The following is a 17,468-nucleotide window of genomic DNA, read 5'->3' as shown; positions in this document are numbered from 1 at the left end:
GAAAATATATTCTCTTGACCAATAGAATATATATGGTAATTGATTATTTTGAACAAGTACAAACAGTTAATATTACATCAGATATGACGGTATCAGATATCCTCTATCTATGGCAGTGGCAAGGCAACCATGTTTATTTATTTATTTATTAGATTAGCACAAACAATACAATGATTGGAAAAGAAAAAACAGGCTATTGCCCAAAACTTCTTCAATTTCCTAATTTAGTTTCAAATTGTCCAAATATTATATATAGGTTCTGTCCATTTCAATTTCTACATCAAATCACAATCTGAAATAAATTACAATAAAACAGATAATTTTCAATTTGGATAGAAAATAAAACTTTCGTAAAAACATGAAACAAACATTAAATATTCACAAAATAAAGAATAGAACCACTTAAATTTTGAGCTCGAAAATGTCACTAGCTACATAACAGCTGTAGATTTTCTCCTATCTTTCTTCACTGTCATTATAAACTTGACCTCACTATAGCCTGGTGTCCTAGTCCTAATGTATTACGAGCCTTAGAAGATATTATATCATATTAAATTTGAATGGAAGTAAAAGACCCGTATCACATTAGGATACCAGGCTAGATCACCAGAGAGAGATTTTCCGTTTGTATGACACCAGGAGAGTGGAAGAACGCTACCTCACACCAATTTTGGTGTCTCAGCGGTGACCCTAGTGAGACACCAGCCGAACGCCAAAATATGGTGTGATAAACGCGATAAAAAGTAATGCCCCGCGACTCGCTCGGACACTCGGTGTCTCACTGGCGACCCAGTCTGGTGTCCTAACGTAATATGGGTCCATTTTGATGATATCATTAGGTCCATACCAAATTTGGAGACCAAATTGGATGCATTAAGACACCAGGTATTGCCAGTGGGACACCAAGTGTACGAGAGAGTTGCGGAGAATTAGTTCTTATTACTCTAGGGATACCAGAGTTTGGCGACCGGTGGATGTCTCACATCTAAGTCACCATCTCGACCACCGTTGGGACAGAGCGTGTTTCGCTGATTGGTTTACACACTGACACTACTGTAGGTTAGCCTACCAGTGGTTTAATATTACACCAAGTATTGGCCCAAATGATGGAACGAAATCAGGATCTCAAAAAACAAACAATTCGATAAAACATTGCATAGAAATAGATCGTGAATTAAAATAAATTATGGAGAATAATTACTTTTTCAATTCCACTGGAGATCCATAGATTGCAAGCCGGAACAGCTTCAATTCTGAAAACGGAAAACACACATTAGAAGAATCAATTAAGTTTGAGTGAATCTTGACGGAGATAAACCTTACTATAACTAGATTCAGTGAACAATAATTGATTACTTGACATCTTAAAGCTCATCTTTGCTCGTCTTGGTGTACTGACGGTCATCAGTCATTACATCCTATTGTGTACAAGGCTGAATTTTGGCCAAAAAATGCCTACATTGCAAAATATTTTGCAAGGAAGCAAAGTGGCAACAACAGTTTAAACTTGAAGACCACCCAAAGAGTAGTCAATACTTAGTTGATGGTTCTCTTAGTCTGTCAAATAGTAACTGTGAAGTAAATTTAAATGACAGTAAAAAATCAAACTTGGTTGTAATTCATTGGAATACTCAAGGCGTTATTAACAAATTAGATGAACTTTATTGTCTTTTAAACAAGTATAATGTTGATATATTTTGTATCTGTGAACATTGGCTGGCAGTGCATGAACTCTCTGAACTCTCAGTGATGGGATACAACTGCACTAGTGCTTATTGCAGACCTTCTGGGCGAAGAGGTGGAACGGCATTTTTTATAAAGAATGGTCTTGTTGGTGCTGAGATCTCCTACCTCATAGATCTGTCTGTTCAGCGGGTGTGTGAGATTTCTGCAGTCTTAATCAATGATCTAAATATTATCTGCATTGAAGTTTACAGAGTTCCAGAGGAGAGTAATTTTGAAAACTTTATTGATATTCTTTGTAGAATGCTGGACTTGCTCAATTGCAGGAATAAATCCAATGCTTCAGTCATTCTCTGTGGTGACTTCAATGTAAACATATTGTCTCAATCTAGTCATACTGTGATATTGAATAATTTATTACATAGCTTTAATCTTAATTTGATAGTCAATGAAGTAACGAGACCTGCCTATGTTGGACATGAATTAGGTTCATGCATAGATAATATAGCTTCATCTATTCATCGGGATAGAATTATTTCTGTAAAAGTTGAACCGATGGTAGTCTCGGATGATTTTGCCATCATTTTCCATGCTATGTTGGATCTATATTCTAAAGTAAATTATAATTCTAATTACAAGTTATAAACGAGTATTTATGAACATTATCTACATAGCATTTACACAAAGAAAACTGTCCGGTTGTACATGAAAAACTTTGATATAATTTCACATATTTACTAGTGTATTTTGGTGTAACAATTGAATAAAACCTATGCTGAGTTAATCTTCCAAACATTACTTTGTCTACAGTGATAACATAACAATTTCGTAAATTTCCTTTTTGTACTGATATTATTGTAAACGAAATAATGCTCTTCAACTTTGAAAAGCATGTAATTTTGATACGAAAGACGAAGTGACGAAATGTAATCGGATGATTACAATATTTGAACAGATTTACAGAACAGACTACAGCAACTACAGCTGTGCTACAGCTGAGCAAGGAGAATTCTCCTTGCAGCTGAGTGAAGCAGGCTGGGAAACATTGATTTTGATTAAAATAAAAATCGGAATATCGAACATGAACTATTCTATTAATATATTGTACTTCAACCATCTTTGTCATAATATATATTTTTTGGATCAATAATGTACTTCTGATTACATAGCCTACTCTGTTGAAATATTTTGAGATAATCTGGCATGTATTTGTACGCCATTTTTAAGAGCGAATTTCAAACGCTCGTAGTATGCAGTACGTACCGTACCACAGTATACATACAGTACGGAAACTTGGCTATATCCTGACGCCAAAATCCGCCATCTTGTTAGGAAGCGCCGCATTGTAATAGTATTGATGGTAGGTTCGGATCACTCCAATGATCCGGATCAATTGATCTCATTCACTGCCACGAGCCAATCAGAAGACCAGGATTGGAACTTCCCAAGGTCATGTGACGTGTCTAGTATTGGCGTCATGTAAAAAGCATTGGTTAGATAGGCGATTGATTACAAGTTTCCATTCTGTATATTCTGTGACCGTACAGTACGTACTAATATTTAACTTACGTACTTATATAAGGTAAACGTACGTACCTAATATTACACCTTCTACCTTTAAAAAAATAATTTGCACCTAAGATGCGTTCGAGCTTCCTTGGCTGCATCAAGACCTTCCTGCTTATAGCTGCGCAGCTCAAGCGACGCTGCTCGAACTCATCTAATGCACCATTATACAAAAGTAGATGAAAGTTGCTCGTTACAAACTATCCCAGAGCAGTAATAAGAGCGGGTTGAATTTTAATCGTGATTAATTCCACGAGAACCAATCAGAGAAGCCTTTTTTCGAAAACGCATTCTCCGATTCTCGTAAAATTAATGACGATTGAAATCTAACCGGTTTTTATGCAACCGAGCCTCATGTTTGCAGTTGTCAAGCGAGGTGGGGGTTTTCAGGTTACAACCCCCCGCATGAGCCAGAAAAATATGCTCATAAATTCAACATTCAAAATGCACTGCTGTATAGGCCTGTGTAAAAATGACCACAGATAATTTTATTCAACTACAATAATACTCTGGGATGAGAAAACCTTTCTACCAAGTCCATAAATTGTTCCCAGGAACTTACCTATTGAGAAAAGGAATATGGAGGAATGTTACCGTACTGTATACAAGCGTAGAATTGTTTAGAATAACGTGGAAAATCTTTATATGAAATTAAATTTTCAAGTAAAAAAATTAGTTTGATACTCCACGAACCGCGCGCGCTATTAACTAAGCTACGTAGTCACTTGGAGTTGATGGCCCTGTTTGGTAAGAGCTGGCTGTACCCAATGGGCTGGGAAATGACAGAAGAAGTCTGCTTCAGTCGGTATACTTGCAATCTTGCATTACATTGATTTGTTTCCTTTTCTGACTTCTCCTTTTGACTTTACTAGTAATGATTAACCGAACGAAGTGAGGTCTAAGATTCAAGTCGACGGTTTGGAATTTCTCTTAATGTTTAAATGTTTATATGTTGCGCATTTACGGCGAAACGCGGTAATATATTTTCATGAAATTTGACAGGTATGTTCCTTCTTAAATTACGCGTCGACGTATATACAAGGTTTTTGGAAAGTTTGCATCTCAAGGATAGTATGAAAGGAAAAAGGAGCCTCCTTCATACGCCAATATTAGAGTAAAAAATCAGACTATAGAATTTATTATTCATCATTAATCAGCTGACAAGTCATTACACAGATGTGTGGAGAAGCCAGTCTATTACTGTATTTGTATAAGGTCTATAGTTTCAATCAAATACCTTAAAGAGGTATGCATCTTTAAGCTGGGCTTACACCAAAGTTATTCACATAATGTTAGTAACTTAATCCTTATAGATTCTATTACATTTACACAAAGAAAACTGTCCCGTTGTACATGAAAAACTTTGATATAATTTCACATATTTACTAGTGTATTTTGGTGTAACAAGTGAATAAAGCCTATGCAGAGTTAATCTTCCAAACATTACTTTGTCTACAGTGATAACATAACAATTTCGTAAATTTCCTTTTTGTACTGATATTATTGTAAACGAAATAATGCTCTTCAACTTTGAAAAGCATGTAATTTTGATACGAAAGACGAAGTGACGAAATGTAATCGGATGATTACAATATTTGAACAGAACAGACTACAGCAACTACAGCTGTGCTACAGCTGAGCAAGGAGGATTCTCCTTCCAGCTGAGTGAAGCAGGCTGGGAAACATTGATTTTGATTAAAATAAAAATCGGAAAATCGAACATGAACTATTCTATTAATATATTCTACTTCAACCATCTTTGTGATAATATATATTTTTTGGATCAATAATGTACTTCTGATTACATAGCCTACTCTGTTAAAATATTTTGAGATAATCTGGCATGTATTTGTACGCCATTTTTAAGAGCGAATTTCAAACGCTCGTAGTATGCAGTACGTACGGTACTCGTGCAACGTACTTAGCCTAATATTTAACTTACGTACCTATCTATATAAGGTAAACGTACGTACCTAATATTACACCTTCTACCTATAAAAAATAATTTGCACCTAAGATGCGTTCGAGCTTCCTTGGCTGCATCAAGACCTTCCTGCTTATAGCTGCGCAGCTCGAGCGACGCTGCTCGAACTCATCTAATGCACCATTATACAAAAGTAGATGAAAGTTGCTTGTTACAAACTTTCCCAGAGCAGTAATAAGAGCGGGTTGATTTTAATCGTGATTAATTCCACGAGAACCAATCAGAGAAGCCTTTCTTCGAAAACGCATTCTCCGATTCTCGTAAAATTAATGACGATTGAAATCTAACCGGTTTTTATGCAACCGAGCCTCATGTTTGCAGTTGTCAAGCGAGGTGGGGGTTTTCAGGTTACAACCCCCCGCATGAGCCAGAAAAATATGCTAAAAAATTGAACATTCATCAAAATGCACTATAGGCCTGTGTAAAAATGACCACAAATAATTTCATTCAACTACAATAATACTCTGAGATGAGAACACCTTTCTACCAAGTCCATAAATTGTTCTCAGGAACTTACCTATTGAGAAAAGGAATATGGAGGAATGTTACTGTATACAAGCGTAGGATTGTTCAGAATAACGTGGATAATCTTTATATGAATTGAAATTTTCAAGTAAAAATTTTTTTTGATATGCCTCGAGCCGCGCGCGCTATTAACTAAGCTACGTAGTCACTTGTAGTTGATGGCCCTGTTTGGTAAGAGCTGGCTGTACCTAATGGGCTGGGAAATGACAGAAAGTCTGCTTCAGTCGGTATACTTGCATTACATTGATTTGTTTCCTTTTCTGACTACTTCTATTTTTGACTTTACTAGTAATAATCTAAATACTCTTCCTCCTTTCTATGCAATAAATATTTATACTGAGGTCATTTTAGGATCCATTGATCACTACTCATCCTGTTTAATAAATCTTCATAAGAGGAGAAAAGATTTCATAAGAACTCTTTATAATAAAATCTTCATTTTATTATTTTTACATTTTCTTTTCCTTATCTACCTTTCCCTCAAATATATTTTTCTAAATAATTAGAAGTATATAATGTACAGTTCCATGAGTATCTAGCCTATTAGTAGAATGATAAGGTGTTATTACTACTCTTGTATACGAAATCTTTAATGGGTTTTTTACTTCATTCTATTCACTTTTTTCTTGATATCTTTGTTATGGATTTATATTATAACTATAATACCTAGTTAAGGTAGGATGATATGTTATTCATGTGTTCTAGTAATTTATCAAGTAGAATGTAGTTACCTCTGTATACTAGAAAAATATGCATGTAATTGCACCCTATGAATTGAATAAACGCAGTAGACTAGATTCAATTGGTTACCCAGAACTCACCCCTACACACAGACGTACAGTCTGTAGGGGCATTCTAGTAATATTGATAAAATGAATTATAAAATTAATCAATAAAAAATGGATTGTAAAAAGCATTTCGGAGAATAAAAAGTGATTTTATTTTATTTAAACTGTATTGTTTTTCCAAAAAAGGAAAATTGATACAATAATCATTTTTTATTCAAATTGTATACAAATAAAACTTCTACAAACTCAGTTGACTCAAGTCCTTCTTCAAGCCTTTTCTTCTATTCATGATATATGGGTAACCTTCAATCGTGAAAAGGTGGAGAATTCCGTCAATTTTGTGGAAGAGTGGAAGAGTGAACACTATACTGTCCAAACTTCATCACGTAATGGAATGAAAAAGTCATTCTATTGTAACTCTTTCACTCATTATTACGAACGTGCTAAACTTTGAAATCACATAAATTTTTAACACACAAAAGAGCTAGAACATTTGAGACCAAGAATAATTCCTTATCATCGAGAGACTCCAAGACAGACAACACAGTTTATTACAGACAGAAATAAACCATCTTATTAGTTGTTAGAATAAGAGGTTGAAAACCCCTGAAAAATTTGACTATATACAACTGTTATTTTCCAACCATACTTTAAAACGCCTTGAAAAGCTTAGAAGAATAATTGAAAATTCACCGTCCAAATATAAGGTATAAACACTGAAAAAATTGGAATCTGGGTTGATTATGAGTATAAAAAATAAGTATTACACTCCAAAATGCAATAAATTTGAAAATATTTTTGTTTGCCACAAAAATGACAAACACTATCATAATTAGCACCATTAACATAACATATTTAACAATAATATGGATTATTCTTCACAGAAACCGTGGATGGTATTATTATTATGCGTACCATATTATAAGCAGTGGAAAATCTCAATTTTACAAATAAGGTACTAAGAATTTAAATTTTTCACTGTTCGAATGGAGGGAGATGCACCTGGAGAGACATTATGACAGTGCAATAGGATCAGGCTTTTGGAGGAGAAATTTGTCAAAAATCACCCGAAGACAAATCGATAAAACATTAAATAAAATAATAAATATTTACACATCTTATATTTATTCTCCTTATATTAATAATCTTAAATCTAAAGCTTTTTACATAATATCACTCGATGTAATAGAAACTATAGTAGGAAAGAGCTAGTAGAGTGCTTTTTAAATACAATGAACACAAAAATATCAACGATTCCAATCAATCGTAATCAGATATGTCTTTCAGTTTTATGTAGAGGCAACAAGATATTATCATCCCAAAAATTTGTATAACACAAATACCCAGCCCCACTGCACCAATGATGATCAGATGCTCTTGCAGTTCTCCAGCAAATCTTGTTTGACAGCCCTGTCAACAGTAAAATGAAAGATCAATTAATAAACATTTATTGAGTCAAAAGTTCACAATATATCTTATATGAAGATAGTGTTTTAATTACCTTCATTAACCAACATAATGTTCTAGCATGTAAAACGTTGATCGGTTATTATAGAATTTTACGTTACAACTATTATTATTACTGTATAATTTTCATTGGAGCAATACGCCAATAACCTATTAATACAGAAATATCCTAAAGAATATATTCAAACAGATGCTTTCATATTCACTTGGGGGTTTTAAAGTGAAATATCAATATCACTCTATTATCAACATGAACTTGAAAATGAAATGTAAAAAATTGATCAGTAAAATAGAAGCAATATGAAACCTTATCATAGCTCATGAAATACATTTTGCCATTCATTTTTCAGCATGTGTTTAAAATTGTGTAACATATTTAAATCTGGGTAGATAAAAAGCCCTAACAGAAATAGTAATAGGTCTAAAAATAAAGTAATTGGCTAATATCGCCAAGCAGATAATAAACAAGATTAGATAGCATCAGCTTGTTCTGGCTAAATGGTACAAGAACTTAAAAAGGATTTGAAGGAAGTTTATTACTCATAAATAGATTATTATATAAAATATTTGAAGATTGAGGTTATGTAGATGTATTCACGGATCGGTGACCTAGAGATCGATCAAACCGAAGAACGTAGAATCTGACCAAAACCCCTTGGCAGAGCTTTATTGCAATCGGATGGTGTGCAATGTGAAAAAACACCCGTCCACGTGGCTAATTATTAGGTAGCATGGAATTAATATTAATATATAGAATATTAACTAGCATGCAAAGAGCATAAATAAAAAACCAAATAAAAATAATTTAATGTATTCAGGAAATAAGAGTTACCAGGCGCATGAATACCTAATAAAATTTGCATGCACCAATAGTAAAACGGCAGTTAATAGGCGGCAACTGTAGGCCAATTCAAAAATATTTATATATATTTATATAAATGTACTAGATTTTGTGTAAAAATTTGTGTAATCTATGTTATCAATATGGCTCGAATGCAAAGAAATTATTAATCATATAATCTAAGCAATATTTTGGCATTTTTTGTAAGATCTATTTGAATTTAATGGCGGAGGATTGAGATATTTAAATTTTATGCTAATTTGAAAGTCGGAAAGAGGATCTGTAAAACTTGAGAAGGAAGAACCAGCACTCGCCAGCCAGATGCCACCATAAGAGGACCCCAAATATTTTAGAGCGAAGTACCTTATTAATAATTTTGTAAAAATTAAAGTTAAAGTAAATTATTAAATTTCTTAAAAGACTTCGTGATGCTATTGTGAAGCAGAAGTCATTTTTCATTTTAATTAAATTTATAACCCCTTGGAGGAGACGATTCCGGCTACCATATTCCCGGACCACATGGAGTTGGATCGACATCGGCGGCTTACAAGAAGATTTTCGACACGTGAGTGATTAAATTTGAATTTAGTGATGGGCGCCCTAGTGCTTCGAAATAATCTGATGATCAAAGCTAGCTCGCCGAAAGGGTTATTATAAATTGAGAAATTAATAAGAGTAATACTTGCGCAAGTAAAAATTAGTATTAAAGGTATTTAATTGAAAGAAAAATATAGATCAATATTTTAGAAATTTCTATTTAATCAAAGAAGTACGAAATCTAGGCTATCAAACGTATGCATACAATATTTAATTTTTTGCAATACAATTTGCGATAATTTATCATAGTTCTAATTCACTAGATGAATGGCTCTACCTATTCCGTCAGGTGCCGAATCTTGCACCCTGAGATAAAAATATATATTCGATACAAATAAATCTACTAAATACTAGAGATTTTAATATATATATATTTGGATTATTAGTGGCTAATTTATCAAGCTGATCTTAGAGCACATATTTTTGATTGAATTATCCAAGCCGACAAGTATTAGCAAGTACATGTCACAGCTACATGCAAAAGAATGCATATGATTTCAAGATAAAGGCACATGGTAATGATTCGTGCCATAAATCTAGAATATAAAGTTTAGCCTGTGATATTTTTATTGATTTCAAATATTGTTCTATTTTTATATTATATTTTTTATCGCTCTATATATATTTTTTGCCTCGATTGATCTTTGCATTATTTGTGTAATATATGTGTGAAATTTTCATGGTGTGCAATTTATTTTTTATTCCTCATCTCTATAGTATAAGTATCATTTTATATATATTTATTATTTATTGAATTACAAGAGTTATAGGAGAAGCCCATATCTAGGCCTATCAAGATTTTTTAAGACTGAATACTATTAGAAAACCACGCCCTAATTATATCAAATCTCATGCTTTACCGACTGATGCCAAGCAGGAGGCTAATCGTTATTTTAATATAAAGAATAACGTGACAGAAAGACATGTCGCCCAACGTGATAGGCCACGGATACGACAGAAAGACATGTCGTACCAACGTGGGACTGATGATGAGAGCCAAGCTCATTGAATAATTATTTGAAATTAAGTCAATAACCATATTGAAAATTATAGATAACTTATACGAGTTGTGAGGAAAACTGGCGAAGGGAAATTTGTATTACTTTTTGGGGAATCAATAGCTTTAAATAAAGAGAAATTATATGTTTTAAAGAAAATTTTATATTATTATTATTGTAGAAAATATATTTTATAGAGAGAGCTATTATATTTTATGGGCCTAAACTGCTAGTCAGAAATCAATGAATAGTATTATTATATTATAAGAGCTTAAGTAATAAATAGGTTACCTGGCTTGTAATGTCCATAGGCCTATCCTCATTTGTGTCCTTATTAATGCCTTGTTGGCCAAAACTTTCACTTTTTTAACAAACACTTGACACTTAATCCATTTTTAAAATATGAGTCTCTTTTCGTCCACGCAAAGTAAGGTAGCAGACACACTGCAGACGGCGATAGTAGCGGAGATCGACGCTGAGGGGGGCGCGATGGAGTCCAACGCCCAGATATCTTCAATCACCGCCAAGAATCCTGTGAACAGTAATAAACCGTTAAATGTCTCCCAAGAAGCAATAAGGAGGGTTATAGTAGAGGGGATGATCAAGTCATTTTCTAATAGTTTAGAAAAAACAATGACCACAGTAATGAAGAACTTAAAGGCGGAAATGAAGGAAATGCGGGAATCACTGAAGGATACATCGGTAAGAATGGGTAAGGAGACTGCGGAAAGAATAGATAACCTACCAGCACAAAACACTTCACAAATTCATGAAATAGCTACAAACAGGAACAATAGTCAACTTATTTCCATAAATAAACAACAGAATAGTAAATCTACACAAATAGCTCACCTAAATTCTGATATAAATCAAAACAAAGTACAACTTAATTCATTGGAGACAGCCGTTGGAGAACAGCAATTATTTTCATCTGAATTAAATGCCGAAGTAGTAGATAATGAAACAGAAGCTTCTAGTCATTGGAAACAGGCCCAAGAGAAGTTAGTACAACTTGAAAGTCAAATACATCAATTTCCGCACGAGAATATAGAGCCTATTCCCATAGCAACGTTTGATTCACTACACAGTTTCAATGAATTAGGCCGTTTTGACAATACAGACCGCTATCTCCAACCTAAAGAATTTATAGATCAGATAAAACTAGTTCAATCATTAACACCCACCTCTTGGAATTTTTGGCGTCTTCGTTTGACTAGTTTATTGATTGGCGAACCCCTGATGTTCTTTCGGAGTAGAGTCCATGAATTTACATCATTGGATGAGTTTGTAGCTGTCTTCCTGGAACAGTATTGGAGCAGAAGTAAACAGTTGGACGTGCTAGCGGACATTATATCATGCGATTTCAACCCTAACTTAGACGGTGCATGTACCACTTTCGTCACTGCCCTACAGTTTAAAAATTCTCAATTGAGCGAGCCCATTAACGAATCGGCATTAGCAAGTATTATTTTAAAGAAGCTACCGTATCAAGTTAGAATGGCACTCGCCACACAACCCATTACTGATTGCAAGCAGCTGATAAATCATTTATATGGCATACAGTCTGTGATGGCAATATCAAACCACCGTTCAGACCAGAGATACGCACCAAATCAACATAACTCAAAATTTAATCAATATAACAGCCAAAATTATGAATCAGTACCATATGATTGCTCACGACCTACTCCTCAATTTGAACACCGAAATGATCATAAACACAATAATAATTGGAATAATAGAAGCTTTCAAAATTGTCAAACAAATCATTATCCACAGCAAACCTACAAAAGAAATTATTATTATGGCCGTGATCGATTTAACACAAATAATGATTACACTCAGAATAATTACAATAGAAATTACAAACCGCCACCTCATCAAATAAGTACAAACTACACATTAGAGCATGCGTCCAGATCAAATAAACAAAAGACACAAGATAACCCACCACCAAACGCAGAGAAGACTACAGCTAAAAAATTACGAATACATGATAACCCCGATACAACCCACGCAAGCTCAGAAAAAATAGATAGAGAAAATAAAGATACTACAGCCTCATATACCACCTTTGTGAACGGTTTACCGAAAATATTAGAAAAACAGAAGTCAATACAAGACAGCCTACCATCAAAAACCGCCGCCCACCATGAAATTAAAACAACCCGCAAACATCAACCCATATTAAGTATCCTGTTTCCCACCGAAGTCCAATCACCGCAGGTAGAGCAGCCCGCACATCAAGAGACCGCCACCATACTACCCGCTTTGAAAGTCACACTCGCGCATCAAGAGACCGCCACCGCACCCGTGCATCATTCGACCCCACCAAGGCACCCCAAGGAACCCAGGATAGAGGACCAAGAGGACGGACTACCGGATAAGAGGAGCGACCACCGCAAGGCCCGGAGACGGAAGCGCCCGAGGACACCGGACGGCCGACATAAGGAAGAGGAGGACGGCATTCGGGAGAAGAGCATGCACCGCAAGGCCCGGAGGCGGAAGAAGCGACGAAGGAGGAACCACGCGCGCGCATACCGGCCGCATGCACGATTTAAACGCCCGAGGAGGATTCCGGACCAAAACCAGGATGGAGGACAGGAAGCCGACGTCATGCATCCGCGGCACATTCGCTTCAAGAGGGCAAATCAGCGATGTGACCGGAAGAATGGGCTAGAGAAATGTGACAAAAACGGATTGAATGAATGTATTAAAAATGGAACCGATAAGACTACTGTGGATTCGTGCATGGGCAATAATGAAATGGATTACTTGTGGATATTGATGGACAGAAAGTGGTTAGTAAAATCAAGAGCAATAAGGAATTATATTAAGAAAGTGAAAGTACCTGGATATTATATGATGAGAGATAATACTATTAAAGAGATGATAAATGTTTTGTTATGGTGTTTAATATTTGTTATGATGGCTGTGTTATTAATAAACGACTGTGTTGTGGATAGAACGAAAAATATTGTATTGTTGTTGTTAAATGGATCTATTATTGATGATTGCAAATTTAATATTATAAAAATGTTTATTGTCTCGAGCATAATGAGTTATAATGAACTGAGATCAAGAACATTAAATGAAAATAAGAGGAAAGGTGAATTAAAATTACAGGATGATTGGAATGGATTGAAAGGAACTACAATTAATGAAACAAGGAATTGTTTAAAAAAAGTATACAAGATACCGGGGTTTTATATTCATGAAGAAAAATTATCAATAGGACAGCCTCACAAATCAACAGCAGATAACCTAGCCAGCCTACAACATCTACAAACAGAATGCAAGAAGATGCAAGTAAACCACGGGATTTTTACATGCAATATCGTCAAATTTGAAATAATATGATAAGAAATCAAGGAAAACATTATTATCAAACCGATTACTAACCTTCCTTAATAAATTTAATATTGGTATAGGACCTCGTGGCAACAATCCAATGTTTTAATTCCTTCCAGCCGTTAGAAGCCTGCAATAAGGAAAAGAACAATTTTTAAATATGTAATTAAATCATATACATCAGATAAAAAAGGACACAAGCGGGGATAATAAAATTAAAATTTGTTAATTACCTTTTTAAGAGAAAAAATTGAGCAGTTAGGTTAATAGTTATGAAACTCGACAGCAAATTCTGTAGAACCAGTGACCAGCTGGCCAAAGCCACCCAAATCAAATGAATGTAATGTCTGTTGAACATATGTTTATAAAAAGAAATACTGTACCCAAAAAGTTATTTATTATTGTTATTTATTATATTTATTAATGTCGATATATTTATTTATATGTTTTATATTTATTACTTTTAATTATGCCACGTTTGTTACCTGAAAAGACTTAAAGTGAATACCAGTTACCAAAACCAAAGAGCCATTAGCAAAAGAAAGTATTGTACCTGATGTATAGAAAATTATTTATATTAAGACCTAAGAAATACTATAAGATATAAGCCCAGAAGTTTATGAATCGAAATTATTGTCTAAAAGGAATCATTTATGAGAATTATGAAATGTGTGTAGTTAAGTTGGCGGCCCTGCAAGCGGCGAATTTAAAAATTACTGTGTTGTAAATGTTGTCAGGAGGAGTACGTTTAGAAGTTTATATTTATGATATTTTTATGTGTGTTGAGGAGGAGAATTTGTTATTGTTTTTGATAAAGGTATAAAGGAGATGCAGCAAATATGTCTGCGAAATGTGATAGAAGTAGGAGAGTATAATTTATAAATAAAGTATAGTGTATATCAATGTATTGAAGGGTGGGTTTTCATTAAAAACATTGTGATTCTCAAATATTTTGAATTCAAACCCAGGGGCGCGTGTAACATATTTAAATCTGGGTAGATAAAAAGCCCTAACAGAAATAGTAATAGGTCTAAAAATAAAGTAATTGGCTAATATCGCCAAGCAGATAATAAACAAGATTAGATAGCATCAGCTTGTTCTGGCTAAATGGTACAAGAACTTAAAAAGGATTTGAAGGAAGTTTATTACTCATAAATAGATTATTATATAAAATATTTGAAGATTGAGGTTATGTAGATGTATTCACGGATCGGTGACCTAGAGATCGATCAAACCGAAGAACGTAGAATCTGACCAAAACCCCTTGGCAGAGCTTTATTGCATTCGGATGGTGTGCAATGTGAAAAAACACCCGTCCACGTGGCTAATTATTAGTTAGCATGGAATTAATATTAATATATAGAATATTAACTAGCATGCAAAGAGCATAAATAAAAAACCAAATAAAAATAATTTAATGTATTCAGGAAATAAGAGTTACCAGGCGCATGAATACCTAATAAAATTTGCATGCACCAATAGTAAAACGGCAGTTAATAGGCGGCAACTGTAGGCCAATTCAAAAATATTTATATATATTTATATAAATGTACTAGATTTTGTGTAAAAATTTGTGTAATCTATGTTATCAATATGGCTCGAATGCAAAGAAATTATTAATCATATAATCTAAGCAATATTTTGGCATTTTTTGTAAGATCTATTTGAATTTAATGGCGGAGGATTGGGATATTTAAATTTTATGCTAATTTGAAAGTCGGAAAGAGGATCTGTAAAACTTGAGAAGGAAGAACCAGCACTCGCCAGCCAGATGCCACCATAAGAGGACCCCAAATATTTTAGAGCGAAGTACCTTATTAATAATTTTGTAAAAATTAAAGTTAAAGTAAATTATTAAATTTCTTAAAAGACTTCGTGATGCTATTGTGAAGCAGAAGTCATTTTTCATTTTAATTAAATTTATAACCCCTTGGAGGAGACGATTCCGGCTACCATATTCCCGGACCACATGGAGTTGGATCGACATCGGCGGCTTACAAGAAGATTTTCGACACGTGAGTGATTAAATTTGAATTTAGTGATGGGCGCCCTAGTGCTTCGAAATAATCTGATGATCAAAGCTAGCTCGCCGAAAGGGTTATTATAAATTGAGAAATTAATAAGAGTAATACTTGCGCAAGTAAAAATTAGTATTAAAGGTATTTAATTGAAAGAAAAATATATAGATCAATATTTTAGAAATTTCTATTTAATCAAAGAAGTACGAAATCTAGGCTATCAAACGTATGCATACAATATTTAATTTTTTGCAATACAATTTGCGATAATTTATCATAGTTCTAATTCACTAGATGAATGGCTCTACCTATTCCGTCAGGTGCCGAATCTTGCACCCTGAGATAAAAATATATATTCGATACAAATAAATCTACTAAATACTAGAGATTTTAATATATATATATATTTGGATTATTAGTGGCTAATTTATCCTCTTAAAATCCTGTGATGTTATAAATGGGCTCCCTTAAAATAGTATTAGAATACTATAATATAATTTCTTAATTTAATAGTGAGTTGTTGTCATTTGTTTTCAATAGGTTGCAATTAACTATAATTTATTATTTTCTCATTATTGAAGCTTGAAAGCATAAACCAATATATGATGTTCTGCGAAGATGATTTTTTATAGAGATTATGTCTCCCATTTATAGAGAGATTTCAGCTACTGTTGATTCTTGAATTTTTAAACGTATCAATCAACAAGCTTTCTACAATTTGATAACAGATTCAATTCAAAGTTCAAATTCATTTTATTTCCAGAAAGTACATTTTACAATATATTCCCTGAAAATTACTCCCTCTAATATGGAACAAGTCCGTGTTTGGAGAAGGAGATATTTATCAATGTCTTGTGGGGTCCTTAGTTTCAAATTGACTGGTCTATTCAAACAGGTCTACTCAACCTATCAAACTAAGACTATTCTATAGACTCAACCTAAGTATATTCAACCTATAGTCTCAACGTTTCTTTTGAAAGAATTGAATAAAAAGAAATCCAACAATTCCTACCTAATAATCGTTTTCTGTTTTAATAAATCCGGGATCACAACCCAATTCTTTATTATGAGGAAGCTGAAACTTTGGTAAAATATAACTTAGTACATAAGGTAGCGTACCAATTTTTCCAATATTGTTCTCTCGAATCTCGCCCAATGTATCAAACTTGTTACTGCTGAAGAAAAATTTAATATCACTAGCTAAGAAAACATTAATCTGTCTAGCTGCAAAATAGTGATTTTTGCTAAGAATGATGCCCACATGATCTCTAGGTTTGAGCGTGGGTAATGGGGCGGATGATGATTGATTGATTGATTGATTGAGTACTTTATTTATGTAGATTACAATATATACTGGTTTATACACGTATATACAATAGCTTACAATACAGCAAAATTATAGATGAATTTACATTATTGACTAAGAAAATAATTATTGAACTGTTTATGATATGAAAAAGCAATTTGTAATATAATAACTATAGATAATAATCATATTGTTATGCATCTACATAAATTGGCGGAGCTTTGGACATATCAATGTCCATTCTTCGGAAAGAATATTAAAAATATCCTCCCCACTAACTCTCTACCAAATGATGATGAGAGATGAATGGATCTATAGCTTTAGATGGGTTCCGAACCAACGTA

The 17,468-nt window shown here is 33.8% G+C and overlaps 2 protein-coding genes across 3 annotated transcripts in view; both read right to left on the bottom strand.

Moving 5' to 3' along the window:
- LOC120350715 (caseinolytic peptidase B protein homolog) overlaps nt 1-1,296 on the bottom strand; it is a 45,103-nt gene extending 43,807 nt beyond the window's left edge. The window contains exon 1 of one of the 2 annotated variants that reach the window (XM_039425401.1): nt 1,202-1,296. The gene's annotated coding sequence lies outside the window, so the exon portion shown is untranslated. The remainder of the gene's footprint in view (nt 1-1,201) is intronic. The other variant, XM_039425402.1, reaches the window with a different exon arrangement.
- A 5,378-nt stretch (nt 1,297-6,674) lies between these two features.
- LOC111050616 (CD151 antigen) overlaps nt 6,675-17,468 on the bottom strand; it is a 75,908-nt gene continuing 65,114 nt past the window's right edge. Inside the window, exon 6 of the mRNA XM_022336963.2 lies at nt 6,675-7,956. Within this exon, the coding sequence (XP_022192655.1) occupies nt 7,807-7,956 (150 nt within the window). The 3' untranslated portion in view covers nt 6,675-7,806. The remainder of the gene's footprint in view (nt 7,957-17,468) is intronic.

This window comes from Nilaparvata lugens, chromosome 3 (assembly GCF_014356525.2).
Source record: "Nilaparvata lugens isolate BPH chromosome 3, ASM1435652v1, whole genome shotgun sequence".
In the NCBI taxonomy this organism is placed as follows: domain Eukaryota; kingdom Metazoa; phylum Arthropoda; class Insecta; order Hemiptera; family Delphacidae; genus Nilaparvata; species Nilaparvata lugens.
Note: the sequence above shows the minus strand (reverse complement) of the source record. Positions and strands in the feature narration are given on the sequence as shown.